At 41.2% G+C, this 16,553-nt stretch overlaps 1 protein-coding gene across 5 annotated transcripts in view; it reads left to right on the forward strand.

The window, feature by feature from the left end:
* LARGE1 (LARGE xylosyl- and glucuronyltransferase 1) overlaps nt 1–16,553 on the forward strand; it is a 527,056-nt gene that overhangs the window by 267,676 nt on the left and 242,827 nt on the right. For all 5 annotated transcript variants that reach the window (XM_026010946.2, XM_072741868.1, XM_072741869.1 and 2 more), the window contains exon 5: nt 1,228–1,351. In XM_026010946.2, the coding sequence (XP_025866731.1) occupies nt 1,228–1,351 (124 nt within the window). The remainder of the gene's footprint in view (nt 1–1,227; nt 1,352–16,553) is intronic.

Consider the following 16,553-nt stretch of genomic DNA (forward strand, 5'->3'; position numbering starts at 1 on the left):
CCACCCCCCATGCTCCCAGCACCCCCTGGGCGCCAGCTGTTGTCTCCTGTTACTCTCCTTGGATTGTGTCCATTCTCCCTTTGCTTCCTATCAAACTCCTATATCTTTTAGGGCACTGCTTCCCCAGCTCCTCCACGTCCTCCTGACCTAGTCAGAATTAGCCTTTTTTTGCCTTTACTCTCATAGAATGCTGTGTTGTGGTTGTGGTTGTTAACAACATAATGTGCCACCGTGTGTGTATATTAAATTGTGGATCCTCTGTCCCTATAAGGAGTGTGAGCTCCTTGAGGTCAGGGGAACCAGGTCATTTTCATCTTTAGATTTCCCAGAGGCACTCATTTGTGGTATTATAGTTCACACTGTCACTTCTGCTAGCTCAGTTGTATTTATAAGACTAGAAGGCATATCTGCTATTTATCATCCTGTGTTTATTATTCATTTGCCTTATCTCTTCTACTTACCTCATACACAGTAGCCTGATAAAGAGATTTCTCTCAACATTTTACAGAATGAAGAAACAGCAGTGCAGAGGCAGAAGCAACACACTCAAAATCCCCACTAATAAATACCATGACTGGGATTTGCACCCATTTCCATTGGACTCCAGAAGCTTTGCCCTTGTGTAATGCCGGCTATTTCGGATGCTCCCTCAGTAATGGCTGGTTGGCCAAGGGGAATGAATAAAAAAAAGCTCTAGGAATATTAGAAGTTGAGAGTAAGCTGATGTCCGGCGATGGGGTTCCCTGGTGATGCCATCTTCGATGCCTGGGTTTCTTTTGGAGAAGAACAAGCAGAAAACAACTCAGTACTGTGCTGTGGGAGAAGTATCTTGTCTGTTGCATTCAGTCTAAAGACTTCATTGTCTGACCACGTGCTCCTGAAACTGATGCCCATACGTCTAGATGGTAGAAATAATGGGCTGGCCAAATTGTTATCTGTGCCCTGCTTAAGACTTTTAGAGACACAAATATGCTATTAGGGTTGGCTCGAATGGAGGGTTACCAATGATTTGACCGTCTGAAATCTTGTGGTTGGGTGAAATACCTTCTCTCCTTTTCAGCTTCCGCCATCCTTGTCAGCAAGCATTGGGTTGGTCATGTGCCTGACTTCCTTTCACAGCTGCTGTTAGAAACTGATGGGCACATTACAAGTTAGAAAGAATGTGATTTTGTGGCTGGAACTCCCTGACTCATCCCTCCTGACTCCTCTTCCCTCCACTTCTCACAGGCGGAACCCCTTGCACTTCCACCTCATTGCTGACTCCATCGCAGAGCAGATCCTGGCAACGCTCTTCCAGACCTGGATGGTGCCGGCCGTGCGCGTAGACTTCTACAACGCAGATGAGCTCAAGGTACAGGCAGGAGGGAGAGGTGCCTCCCTGAGCACCGCATGCTGGAAGCTTTTCTTGGTTGTGGCCTTGTAGACTGGCAGTGGTAGAAACCTCAGCTTTCAGCTGGAAATGCCCAGGGTATAACTTAGGCTGTTTGTCACTCAGATCTGATATTACTACAGAAAGCATCAAAGGGACCACTACTTCAGCACAGAATGTGTGCTGGTCTGTGTGGTTCTGGCACAGACCAACTTTCTTTAAAGGGTTTCTTCAGAAGGGGAAGACCTGGTATGCATCTGAAAGAGGTCTTTGGTGGCTCTTCTAGAGAATTCTGCTACCAGTGAGATCAGTGCTAAATTCAGAGTCAGGGGCCTGGGTTTTAATTTGTTGTATTGTCACTTGTCGTAAGATACAAAGTAAATAATCTGTACCTTTGCTGTGTCTGTTTTCTCATCAGTAAAAAGGTGATTATCATACCAACCTCACTGGGTAATGAAAAGGCAGAAATGAGAGAATGTGTGTGAATGTGCTTTTAAAAGATTATGCAACACAATAGTAAAGATTGTGTTGGGCCAGAAGTTTCACCGAATAAGACTCATTTGGTCATATCATTTCCTTGCTTAAAAGCCATCTGTATTGCCATGTTGCCTGGATCAGGATTGGAATTCATAGTCTCAAGAAGTCCTGCCTCTAGTTCTTGACTCTTCTTCCAGTCTCATCTGTGTCATTCCTGGAAATTCATCCTGTTACTCAGCTCTAGGAAACTACTTCTAGTCTCTGCTTGAGTCTTTGCTTATGCTGTTCCTTCCAACTGACATTCCCTTCCACCTGCCTTGTCACAACTCCTACTCACCTGCTGCATTGGTACTTCCTCTGAGAACCTTCCCTGACTTCTCCAAAGAAGACTTCTTCAGCAGTCTATCTGCTGGTTTAGTTTAGAACCTTTTTTAATAGGGGAGGGGGTAGGGAAGCACGTCTTACTCTTTTCTGATTTCTGGTGCATAGCTGATACCCTGTAATACTTGTGAATTTAACAAATTGCTGTTGTTAGGAGAACACGTAACTTTGCTGAAATATGTTGATGTTCTATCTCCTATCACCTTGGGAAGGACTGAACACCTAGGCATGAGGCTGATTCTAGCAAATTGCTTGTTCCAAACCTCATAAAGCCATTATCTTTTCATTTCAGAGCCATAACATTTTAAATAGATCACAGAGATGCCGGCCAGAGTTTCTGATTTTCCCATATTTCAGACTCTGAGGTTGATCGAGATGTTCAGAATTTAGCATTTGGGGATTGTCGTGGTAATTTGTGTGCCATTCCAATCTATTCTGAGCTAAAATTGATTAACACTCTTAAAAGGGAAAAACAAAATTTAGCAAATTGCTACGCTAATTAAGGTGAAAGCAAGCCTCTCTGTCTCCCAGGGTCTCGGCGCCAACACAGTGGGGGAAAAGCAACGGGAGGGAGGCGTGGCGCCTGGTGCACAAGGATGCTTCTGCCTCCTTCATTGCTCTTTTTTGGGCAATCCTGTGCCATGCCCCTTGCAAGTCTGTGCCCCCCCCCCTACTTTTTAAGAAAACACAAAAGTGGTTCAGCAGAACCCCAAGTTCACATCTTGGCTTGCTGTTGAAGAACCATCTGAATTGGTGTCTGAGCCCTGGCTCAGTCGGGTATTAGATGGGTGGCACAGTGACAGCCACCAAGACAAGGACTAAACAAAATAACACCTGTGAAGGCACAGCAGTGTCTGGAATGCAGCAGATTTTTGAAAAGGCCCCATTCTCCTTTGCAGCCAAGGCACAAAGTAAGATTAAAATGCTCGTGAAATCCACAGACATTTGGGAGATGTCTGAAGGACATCTGAAGGAGTAAGGCACCAAGGACTGTACTCTGCTCCCGGGAACCCTGGGGCATCCCTGAGGTTGAGGTCTTGGACGACATGGGGGCAGAGGGACTGCTGCTCTGACTCTTGCATGCCCACTTTCATCCTGGAAGACCGACTGTTCATTATTTTACATATTGGATTTTTATCCATTGGAATCACAGATTCCATGGCTTAAAAAATAAGAATTAAGAAAAATACAATCAGATGTGTTCTAAAAGATACTGTCTCCAGTGTCGTCGTCTTTTCTTTTTTTTTTTGTCTCCAGTGTCTTATCCTCTAGCGTGACCTTTGCTACCAACTGCACTGACTACCCTGTTCAAAGTCTCAAACACACCTGCATTTTATTTCCCTTCCAATGAAACTCCCATCTCCCACCATCCTATATCCCCTGAGACTCTTGTCAGAATCCTGTAAGGACAATGAGTATGAAAGCATTTTGTAAACACGAACTTGCCATAACTGATGATCACAGTAGCGATGATTTATATGTGATCTAGCTCTGCAAACCCCAAACCATGGTTTGCCCCGTCCCCGCAGCTTGAGCCTCTCCTGGCCGTAGCACTGCTATATGACTGCTTAGCTGCTCTTCCAGAACCAAGAGTTCATCTTTTTTTTTTTTTTTTAAGATTTTATTTATTTATTTGAGAGAGAGAGCATGAGGGAGAAAGCAGGAAGGGTGGGTGGGGAAGAAGGAGAAGCAGACTCTCGCTGAGCAGGGAGCCCAATGCGGGGCTCTATCCCAGGACCCCGGGATCATGACCTGAGCTGAAGGCAGACACTTAACCCGGGGAGTCACCCAGGCACCCCCAAGAGTTCACCTCTGACATCCCTCTTCCCTCACCCTGTGTCTGCTCATCCCATTCCTAGCTGGTCTCCATCTTCCTGGCCGCCATCCCTCTCTGAGCTTTTGTGACCTCTCCCCAACACAACAGCAGTTTTGGTCTTTTCCCCTCTGCCTACTCCTCCCCCAGATGTATTCTCCCTCAGCAGCATGAGTTGGCTCTCCCAGAAGCATGCCCAACCATGCCAGTTCCCTTTCCTGTGCATAACACCCTGCGTGGTGTCCTGGTGCTCCAAAGATAGAGGCCAGGACCTGGACTTGCACTCCTGGCTCCGCTCCTTCTGGCTCCTGCATCCTCAGGCTCTGTCTTCTACCACAGTACCACCGCTCACTCACTGGATCATCACATGTGCTCTGCTCCTTCCCTCTCACCAGGGGGGCCACTACACAGGCTACTCCTCTGTCTGCTAAACTCTGTTCCCCAGTTGGCCTCCTCTTCCCCATTGCTAGTTAATTCCATGTTTTTTTCACTTAAGCTACATTTACTCTGGGAAGCCTTCCCTGCATTCAGTATCTGATAGGGGACGCTTTGTTGTATGTTCTCATGGGATCACATACATTTCATCACACAACGTGATCTTTCTTGTCTTTGCGGAGAAAACTGGTCTTTCTCGCCCCTAGATAGCTGGTTCCAAAAGGGCCGAGATAGGTCTGCTTTTTATCTTTAATCTTTAATGCCTCCTGTGATGCCTGGCCTATGAAAATATTTGCAAAATGATGATATACAGTAAACTTAGAGCTGGGTCCTTATGAGTAATAAAGCCATTAGGAAGGGGTTTCTTTATCATTGTCAGGGCTCACCACATTCCTAAGGCCTGTTGGGCCTTAAGGTATGGGCGGACAGCCAGGTATTTGTCTACCAGTGACCCTGCAGTGGCATAAATAAGACAGCTCCATCTGTGCTACCCTGTGTAAAGTCCCGAGAGCAGCCCTGGGACAGGTGAGTGTCTTTCCATGAATGCATTAAAACGCCATCCATCAGCTGATGTTAGCAAAGGAGGAAGAAGGGGAGAAGAGAGGGCCCGTGCTGTGTTGTGCAGTTGCATTTAGAAAGCGTGTCTGATGGTACCCTCAGCAGGCACACATGATGCCCCCCACCCCCAAACTGGTGCTGGAAAATCACTTTGTACAGCTGTTGGAAATGGCATTTCTCGGAAACACTCCTGTGGGCCCCTTATTATATCTGTTAGTGCTGGAGAACGGACTAAAAGGGAAGAGGAAATTTATAAGGGATTGGTGCATGATTACAAATGAACTGTAGGAAGTCCGCCGTGGACTGGTATGCTTCTCTTGGTAATGGCCAATTAGTGCAGATTTGCAAATAGTGATCACTCAGCTTGCTTGTCTCTGTGGCCTGTGAAATGCTCATTGGTCTTCTGATGTTTACAGGACCCATTCATTTCCAGCCTCCCAGTCCCCATATCAACAGGCTACCAGGATTGAGCACATTTTTGTACCCAGAACTCCATTCAAGATGCATAGCTCCTCTCACCAGAGAAAGGAAGAGCAGGATGGGGGACTTATTTTTGTGGGGAGCTTTGTAGATGATGGCATGCTGTCACTTGCCCCTCAACGGCAGCCTTGTGGGATGGACTGAAGTTTGATTACTGCCATCTCACAGATAATTTATAAATTGAAGCATGGAGTTGAAGAGTATTTGCCTACAATCAGGCAGCTAATAAATACCACAGCTGCTATTTAACTTTTCCCTTTCCAAATGGAATGCTAGGAGATAGAGGATTGTGTAATTCAGTAGACATGGATGTAGAGCAGATCTGAAGGGAAGGAGGGAGTCAGGGACTACAGCCACCGAGGAACGCATCGGCCACTGTTGAGTTGTGCTTGAACATAGGATTCCTGTTTTCTGTGCCTCAGGACCCCATCAGGCTGCAGTGTAACTTGTGTTATCTATGGGACCCTTGGTATCTTATGTGTGATGGGCTCCTTTTATAGAATGCCCCCAGCTCTGTGGAGCAAGTGCTATTATTATCCCCACCATGCAGATAAGGAGGGCAAGGCTTTGGGGTGGTCAACCAAACCAACCCCAAGTCCTGTGTGTAGCTCGTAGATGGCAGAGCCAGGATTAAAACCCAGAACTACTTGACTTCACAACCCATGCTCTCCTGTGTTAGATTTCCTTCCCTGTGGTCTGCTTGTATGTGTATATATATATATATATATATATATATATATATATATATATTTTAAGATTTATTTATTTGAGAGAGAGAGAGAGAGAGAGAATGAGTGTGTGCACAAGTAGGGGGAGGGGCGGAGGGAGAGAATCCACAAGCAGACTGCCTGCTGAGCACGGAGCCCAATGAAGGACTCAATCCCAGGTCCCTAAGATCATGACCTGAGCCAAAACCAAGAGTCAGCCTTTTAACCGACTGAGCCACCCAGGCTCCCCTATGGCTTGTTTTTAAGCTGGGACCCTGTTTTGTGACTAGACAAGGGTCCTCTAAGCTCTCGGTGGTGGTTTTTTCCTGGTTTTTGCTGAAGAACAAATGCATTAGCATGACCCCTCCATTAAAGGGGATGGAGCTTCCTGCTGTAGATAAAAGGACACTATATTCACAATGCTGCTGAAGTTCAGGACAGCCCTATCACTTCCACCCAAGGTTGTTTTCCAAATGAAGCAGTCACTCTCTGGGCAGTTTCCCTTAAATCAGCAGTACAACCTTGTCAGTTTTCACACAAGACCCTGCATACCAACCAGCCCTTGATCTTGCCCCAGTTGGCCCAGAAAGTCAATCCCATGCCATCAGCTGGGGTGAGAATGAACCCGAGCTTGCAACGGGAAGCTCCTAGGGCCGCAGCCGTTTCATGATTCACCTGTCCAGCTGGGGTTCCTAATTTATCTCCTTTTCTCTTAGACCTGATGCCTGCTCGTTACCAACATCAGAAAGGTTATGAAGTGGGATTCAGGGCTATGGCTCCAAAAAATATTAATGGCTGACTCTAAAAATTGGCTCCCTACTCATCCTCTGTTACCTTTATGCTGGTCTTTGTGGAGTATCGCAGAAGCTCTCTTTAGATAACTGCCATCTTCAGCACCCTGCTGTCCTTTGGGAGACATACTTCTATTGTTCCTCTCATTAGGGGGTGGATAAACTGCTACCTACCCTATCTGTTTCCCAGGAAGATGTGCTTCCTGAATGTTGGACATTTCCAGTTAGGAAGGACTGATACAAATAAGAAGCCCTAGGGATTCAGGGTTCGGAGGAAGCTCGATAAAAATAGCTGTCTTTGGACAGATGAGGTCCAGGGAGGGTTAAGAATTATCCAGGATCACATGTGATTCTTTCCAACACAGTCCTCTTCCCAGAATTGGGTCTGGGTGTTTTGATTGTGGGGTCTGGGCTATCGCTCAAAGGCACTGCACTTGACAGTGGTTGAACACCATGGACCGTCACCAACTCTACCCCCATGGGGCTGGAGCAGGTTCCAGTTAGGCTTGACCTGCAGAGGAAGGACAGAAGTCTCATGGAGGACATGATCTGCTCTAAGATGCCTGGCAGAAGAGTGAGAAGTGAAGTGTGTGTGACCTTTGGAATTGTGCGACTTCACTAATAATTCGGTAATACTGAGAATAACACACAATGCTTAATTGTCTTTTAAAGTTGTTACCTCTAGCCCTTCTTTATTAAAGGTGAAGATTAAATGCAGTAAATGAGGTCTCATAATGGAAAGCACACAGTGCTTGGCACATAGTAGGGACTCATGAATTCTGTGTTTTCTCTTTTTCTATATTTGAAAATGGCTATGATTAACCTCTTAAATCTTCACCCTTGTTTCCTTCTCTCCTTTTGCGTCTCATGTTCTATAGGAGGGCTGACAGGGGTTAAATATTATGTCCAGGTCTGGAAAAGTTATTATCTCCCATTCTCTTCATTGTTTTTCTTGGGCCCTGGATTATCCATGCGGTTTGTGAATATGAGGGCTGGTTCTCTCAGGCCAGCAGTGCACCTCTGGCCTTTGCAATAGGTTCTTCTCTCTCTCGGATAACAAGGTGAGATTGTAGAATGGACATGGGAGTGAAATGCATCTGAAAACACAGGAGGCTGGTCGTTAGCTTTTAAATATCACACATGGAAAATTGTAAACAACCAACAGAAAATTATAATCTGCATTAGAAAAGAATCTTTGTGTCGATTGTACAATTCACTTTATACACAGGCAAATATTTCTTTATAAAATGGAGTGACTTAATGAATGGGCCCTGTCTCTTTTTGAGAATCATAGAATCTTAATTAGGAAGGAACTTGGCATTCATTTGGCATAACCTTCCACTTTCTTCTATAATATTCTATATAAATGGTCATTAATCTTCTGCTTTTGAATACTTCCAGAGATAAGAGACCATTACCTCCCAAAGGACCTTGTTCCATATTTAGAAACTCTATTAGAAATATTCGCCTTATGCTGTCCTGAAATCTTTTATCTTTTTGATTCTCCCATTGGTCCTGAGCATTAATAAAGACCAAATGCAAGTGTAGATATCATTGTCTGTTAACTCCTGTTAACAATCTCCTTCCCCACTAGACTGTGAGAACCAGGAGGGCAAGTCCTGTAACTTTTATCTCTATGCCCAGCTCTTCGGACAAAACCTGGTAAAAGTGGCTCCAGGAAATGCATGGGTTTTATGACATGGGACTGCAGAGTGAGTCAACCAGCTGTTTGGAGACCAGCAGATCTACTGAGTCTTCTCTTCCCCATTCTTTCAACCATATCCCAAATGGCAGTGCTTGGAATCTGGGTGACACTTAAATATATCTTTCAACGTTTTTATGTAATACATGGTTTTCACATTGTTGACTTCCTTGAATGGGCTCACTTTTTGTCTCTGTCTACTATTCTCTTTGGGCCTTCAGAATACAACAGGTGTGTCAGATCTACGTACCTGACATGCCCCATCAGGAGCAGTCATTGGCCTGGGCTCAGACACTTAAACACCTTTAAAGCAATTAAGTGTCCCCTCATCCACCCTTTCCCTGATCGTGAACATTGATCCCTTCCCATTTTCATTGCTGTGTTCTTCTCGTTCTTGGTTCATTTCCCTCAGTAAAGAAGGAGATGTTTTTGTGTACCTTATTTCACTGTGTCCTCAAGAATCCCCTGCTGTGGAAACAGCACATGTTTGCTTGTATTAATAAGGGATTTATCAGGGCAGCCCGGGTGGCTCAGCGGTTTAGTGCCGCCTTCCAGGGAGACCCAGGATCGAGTCCCACATCAGGCTCCCTGCATCCCTGCACGGAGCCTGCTTCTCCCTCTGCCTGTATCTCTGCCTCTCTCTCTCTCTCTCTCTCTGTTTGTCTCTCATGAATAAATAAAATCTTAAAAAATAATAAATAAAAAAAAATAATAAGGGATTTATCAAAGGAAGTAGAAGAATGCTGCTAATTGGAAATACAACTGATACCAAAATATACTTCTGGTCTTTAATACAGTGCTCTTCCCTTGTACCAAAAATCATACCTATCCACAACTTGAGTTAAAAACCAGCAACAGTGATTGAAAAATGTGGTTATAGTGATGGATTTTGACATTATAAGCTCAACCAACAAAAATAAAAATAAAAATAAAAAGACCAGCAGTATCTGATGGGTGAAGGGGATGGGCAGAATGAAGTGGGAATTAGGAGGTTAGGATATATTCCCAGTGAGAATAGGAGTCTTTGCCCAAATGTTTTCAAAGGATAAAAGGCTGGATTTTGGGAGTAAAATGTTAGAGCTTCAGTGCCTTAGATGAGGTATATTTTTTGACATGTTACCCAGAGATGGAGTGGCTGAAGTGGTGTGATGAAAATTAGGAGCTCCTGGCACTTTAAGGCAAGTGTGTTGAGTGGTCCAACCATAGGTTGATGAAACCCAAGAGGAGAGAAGAATTCTATGCATGCAGATGAAAAGGAGCCCTACAATCCAGGCAAAATGGGTGATAGGTTGCCCACATCATGGGACACCCTAGAAACATATTGAGTTATGAGGATTTTAAAAAATCCTCCCTTTAAGATTAATAATAACTCTCATTAATAAGAATTGATTATGTGCCAACATAATAGCTTTATAAGCATAATATTATTTTATCCCCACAGTAAGCCTTGAGGTTAGTATAATTATTTTCACCCATTTCCAGGTGAGGAAATGGAATCTTATAAAAGAAACTTGTTAAAATTATTCAGCATTTTGAACCAGAATATGACTCTAAGTAGTCCAGCCTTTGAGCAGCGCTGTCCGATAGAAATATAGTGACAAATCATAGGTATAATTTCAAGTTTTCTACTGGTCACATTTCCAAAGGCAAAATGAAACAAGTGAAAGGAATTTTAATAATAGCATTTTATTTAAACCTATATATCCAAAATACTATCATTTCAACAGGATCAGTATTTTAAAAATTACTAAGGAGATAATTTTATATACTTTTTTTCATACTGCCTTCAGTAGTCAATGTGTATTTCACGCATTTAAACTTAGGCTGCATTTCAATGACTCAGTGGCCATCTATATAGGGTTGGTGGCTATGAGGAAGCACTGGAGCCTGATTTCTGAGGCTCCACCATGACACAAGGGCAGAGGGTGGAGAGAGACATATCTTTGAAGAATAAAAATTCTGGCTGAGTCTTTTTGCTATAATAATAGATGTCCTTAAGAAAATTTCTACAGCCCTTTCTAAGCAGGGACCTCAGAATACTAGCCATATTTTCTCGTGTATAAAGACAACAGAAAATGATATTCTATGCCAGAGCTCACAAAATATACACCAGTGTATACTTGAAGAAGTATCATCAGTGATTTGCCAGCCAACCATAAAAGTAATCAAAATGAATATTCAGGAATGAGAAAGTCTCATTCTAGAGGGGCAGGCAATGTGTACTGAAAGAAGTTACACATGGGATGATATGTAAATAATTGTTTTAAGTATATTGCAAAGATGAATGCAAATGCCAAAAGTTGTTCTTAAAAACATACATAAATAACCAAGTAGTTCTGTTGTTTCCATGTTTACCCATCTCGCTCACCCTGTACCTCCCACCTCTGGCAACCACCTGTCCCTTCTCTGTGTCTATGAGCTTGGGGCTTTTTTTTTATTGCTGTTTCTTTGTTTGGTTCTGTTTTTCCAAGATTCCCATGTAAGTGAGATTATATGTATTACTTTTCTCAGTCTTATTTCTCTTGTAATGCCCTCAGGGCCATCCATGTTGTCACAGATGATCTCCTTATTTTTTAGGGCTGAATAATGGTCTTTTTTCCATTCACCATCAGTGGACACTTAGGGTGCTTCGATCTCTGGGCTATTGGAAAAGATGCTGCACTAGAAAACTAGAGTGCTGATCAGTCATTTTAAAACCAGCTGGGAAGTGTGTGTTGGATTTAAAAGCTGCTACATTCCCTGCGTTTTGTGTAACTCAGGTGGGATTCTGTAACCCTTCACTCTGATCATCAGGAGAAAGAAAAAGTAAGCTGTTTCTGCAAAACTCAAAGCTGACCATGGGTAAAGTTATAAATAGAATTAAAACTGAGTTATCAGAGATGAATATTAATATTGCAAGTAAAACAAAGTCTGTGTAATGTAGGTAGGGAGCAGAAACAAAATGAAAAAGAAAAAAATAAGAATGCTGGAACGTAAGATATACATATGGGGGAAAATGAGCCTTGTAGCATATGCAAAAATTAACTTAAAAATAATCTTACACCTAAATGTAAAGACTAAAACAATAGAACTGATGGAAGAGAACAGAGAAGAAAATCTTAGTGACCTTGGGTTAGGCAAAGATTTCTCAAGTGGGTTATGAAAAGCACAAACTAAAAGAGCAAGAAATACTAATAAATTGGACTAATAAACTGGTTTTTGTTGTTCTGAGACATGAATGACAAGCCACAGACTCAGAATATTTACAAAGTATATGTCTGATAAAAGATTTGTATCTGTAATATGCAGAGAACTCTTAGAACAGTACAAGAAGACAAATGACCCAATTTAAAAATGGGCAGTGGATTTTAAGAGACACATCAGTAAAGAAGACAAGGATAGCCAGTAAATGCCCCCCACCCCAAAGTGCTCGACATCATTAGTCACCAGGGAAATGCAAATTAGGTCACCAGGAGATTCTACTTCACACCCACTACAATGATCAAGATCTTAAAAGAGTGAAAATACCAAGTGTTGGTGAGAATGTGGGACAACCAGAACTGTTGTACATGAGTAGTCATGTAAAATGGTACATCCACTTTGTAAAACAGTTTGTCCGTTTCTTAAGAAGTTAAACAGTCTCACATTATGGCCCACCAGTACCACTCCTGGTTATTCATGCAGGAGAAATAAAAACATTCACATACAAAAATTTGTATGTGAATATTCACAGCAGCTTTGTTCATAGAATGCCAATGTCCATCAACCAGAGAAAACAATTAGTATATCCATTCAGTGGAATGTTAATTCAGCAGTGAATGTGATATATACGACAGTATCAGGGAATCTCAGAAGTAGTACACTAAGTGAAAAAAGCCAGACACAAAATACTGCATATTATATATGACTACACAAAATTCTTGAAAGCAAGGCAGGAGGTACTAGAACCCAAAGAGTGGGGTGGAAGGGACCACCTAAAAGGGGTATGAGGAAAATGGGGAGGAGGGAGATAGAATTGTTGTATAAAGTGATCGCGTGGTGGTTGCAGACTGTATACATTTGTTGAATCGTTCATTTAAAAGGAGAGATTGTAATGTATGTCAATTTTTTTCACAGAGCTGAAAAATAATGCTTAAAAATACTATTCCAGAACAAAACCAACATTACTTATTTTAACAAATGTACATACTTTAAATTTCTTAAAATAAGTTTATATGTAGGATGTCTCAGACATACAAAGGAAAAGAAGGTACAGATGTTAATTTCAGACTATCTCAAAAATAAAGTATATTTAATTGAAATTAGTAATTTCAAATTGACAAGCATGATATCCATAAGAGGAAATAATAGCCATGCTGTTTTCTAAGTTAGAAAGCTTTCAAATACATAAAGCAAAAACTGATAGAAATATAGGATATATTGAGTTTCAGCCACTAAAAAGGCAAATCATAATTTTAATGACAGTTTTAAGAATATAATCATTATGAGTAGATATCAAAGCTTATATCCATAAAATGGAATAAAATTGGATTTTCATGTGTTTTTGGAGAAATTACATAAATTGAGGGTGCAAGAAAACCTCATTAAATTCCAAACCATAAAAATTATACAGGCCCCCTTCTTGGCTACAGTGAAGTAATACTACATCAGAAACAAACTTTTAAATGGGAAGTTCAACATACCTGGAAATTAGAGGAAGGTGAAGAATTTTTCTAAATGCTTATTTAATCCAAAAGGAAGTAAAACTAAAAATTATAGCCTATTTTGAAAACCACAAAAGAGGAATATTTCACAGTAAAGCTTATGGAATGTGCTCAAAGCTGTCATTGGAGATGTTTTAATAGCCTTCAGTGCCTTCATTATTCAAACACAAAGATGATGATAAATGCACCTCACATTCCATTTGATAATTTAAACAAGAATAATGGTGTGGACCTAAGGAAAGCAGAAGGAAAATAAAGTTAATAGCAGAAGTCTGTGAAATAAGAAAAATGAAAAGCAAAACTAGAATTAAATTTTCGAAAGCTGGTTCTGTGAATGAGAAAATGGCAGTCCTCCGGCTAATTTAGGAATGAGTAATGGAGTAAATATTATTAAGCTAAACACTAAATAAGGTAGTAGACAACAATGAACATGGAAAACAGTAATAAGATAACAGTAAAACATAGCATTTATTTGGTACTTATGTACTAGATACAATGCTAAGTATTTAATATGGGTTCTCTCACTTAATTATCACTCTATAAAATTAGTGCTATGATGATCCCATTTTGCAGATGAGGAACCTAAAACTCGAGGCAGTTTGGCCAAGACATCTTGGTTTGCAGGGGTTGGAAACAGGATCACAGCCTTTATCCTGGTAGTGGGTCTGGGTTTTGATTCCTAGAACATAACACTGTAAAATGCCATCCCCTACATAGGTGTATTTTAATTGTATGTGTATAATACACATTTTAGTATATACTGTATATGTTAGGTATATATAATACACACATGGCATGTATTTACGATATGCATACATTGTATAAATATATAACATGTAATATGTACATATATGCATTGTATATATAATTGTATATAATATGCATATGTTGTAATACAAAGTGCTATAATATATATGTATATATGCATATATACACACATTGTATATATACACATCTATATGTATACGATGTTGTATATAATATACATTTCAATTAGTCAAATTGAAATAGATTTCATTTCAGTTAATCAAATCTACTAGAATTTTCCTTTGAATTTTCCTAGAATTTTTTCCATTTCTCCTTGCCATATACAAATTTTCCTTGCCCTTGGATAAAAATTTTCATTTTTTTTCCTAGTCTGAATGTTTCTCCCTTTAAATTTAAGTCTTTAAATTACCCAAAATTTATTTTTGTGTCTGGCGATATCCTATTTGATCTTTCCCCAAATGCTCAATCTTCACAATAATGGCCTTTTGCTACATAAACCATTCTTTCGCCAAGGGTTGGAAATTCTTTTTGAGCAAAGGTTGATAATTATCCAGAACATAAGATACCACTCTTTCCTTTCATATTCACAGCTGATAGAAGTAACTGCTCCTGGGACTCTTCCCTGCTGAGTGGAGGAAACGCTTCAGCATTCTTATTAAGACTCCTTCATTCAAACATTTACTTAGAGTCAATTATGTGCAAGTACTCTGTTAACAGTGGGGGATAGATAGGGTGGTTAAGAACAGAGGGGGTCCATCCCTGTAATGGATGAGTTGGGCTTATGACCAGTACTTAGGCATTAAAGGTACTGAAGAAATAATTATATAAGAGAAGTGTTTAACAAATAACTATACAATAACAAGTGTTATGAAAAAGGAAACAGTGGCATGACAGCCTAGAGTAGAGCAACCCAAACATGAATAGAATGGTGGGCCAAGAATAGTTTCCTTGAGATTTAGACTGAGCTCTAAACAATAGATGGGGAGGAAAAGTGAGGAGGGAAGACCTCTCTTTCAGGTAACATGGTGAACTAGACATACTAGAATGTTGTATATAACATTGCATATATATATATATATGCAACATTATATATATATGTGTATATATATATATATATATATATATATATATATATATGTAAGAAAGAAAGGAAGAACTATCCCAGTAAATATGGCTTAAACAACCTATTCATTTTTCTAATAAATGATTGGCAGTTCCATGGAGAGATGGTAGTGTTCATGGGTGTTCTCTTGGGCCCCTCATGGTTACAGTGGTCATAGCAAACCCAGCAAGTCATCTTCTCTCAGGACATTGGGAAGGAAATGTGGGTTCTCTCTGTCCCCATCTCTCTTTCTCTTTCTCTCCCTCTCTCTCTCTCCCTACCTCCCAGGGGGAGGGAATCTTCTCCCCAGAATCTCCCAGCAGACTTCCCATCAGGTGTGCTGGTCAGGATTGTCCTATGTCCATATCCTGTCTACAAGGGAGACTGGGAGAGTGAGGGTTTCTGTGTTTGCAGCCTTCACAGCAGAGACTAGAAGAGCAGCTCTGAGTAGGCAACCAGTAGAGTCTCTCACACTTCCCTTTGTAGGTTTGTTGTGAAAAGAAAATGCATATTTAGGAAGCAGGAATAACTAGTGTATATATATATATGTGTGTATATATATGTATATATGTGTGTGTGTGTGTGTGTGTGTTGTTTTTTCCTTACTTGCTCTTTTTAATCTGTGACTTCTGAATTAACCACTTTTGGAATTTGGTTTGGGTAACTTTGTTGGGATTTCCTAAGGCAACTAGTCTGTCCATGGGGAAGTTCCCAGCCTCTCAAGGTAGATGGACTACCAGTAGCCCAGGGTAACTGGCTGGCTTGGGAAATATGATGCTAACTCTAATTAATTCAGCTACCTAGCTGAATTCTCAATTAAGAGGAAGAGGAAGCAACTAGGATCGGGTCTATACCTTGGTACTAGTCAATCAGTAGATAAGGATTTGCTGAATGCACAAGATTCTGTCAGAGCTCAGACGCAGAAAAGCTAATGTCTTCTGCAGGAATTTAGTGCCAGTGAATGAAATGGAGAGTGGTGCAGTACCAGTCAGTTACCAGCTGGATAGTCAGGGCTGGCTTCCCAGGAGAAATGGGATTTGGAGCTGGGCCTTGAAGCTAGTTTGATTTCCAGAAGTGAAGGGGAAAGAGAAGGGGCGTGTCCATGCTGGGTACATCATTATCCAGAACAAGGAGGGCTTGAGGAAGAGGGTGGAGAGAAGGCGGAAGAGCTTTTTATCAGGCTCTGTGAATTAATGACAGGTTTTCACTGCCCAAAGAAGAGAATACCTTTCCCCAAGCAGGATTCCTTTGTCTGATTATTATCTGCTGAGCTTAGCTATAAAACTTA

This window comes from Vulpes vulpes, chromosome 16 (genome assembly GCF_048418805.1).
Source record: "Vulpes vulpes isolate BD-2025 chromosome 16, VulVul3, whole genome shotgun sequence".
Classification (NCBI taxonomy): Eukaryota; Metazoa; Chordata; class Mammalia; order Carnivora; family Canidae; genus Vulpes; species Vulpes vulpes.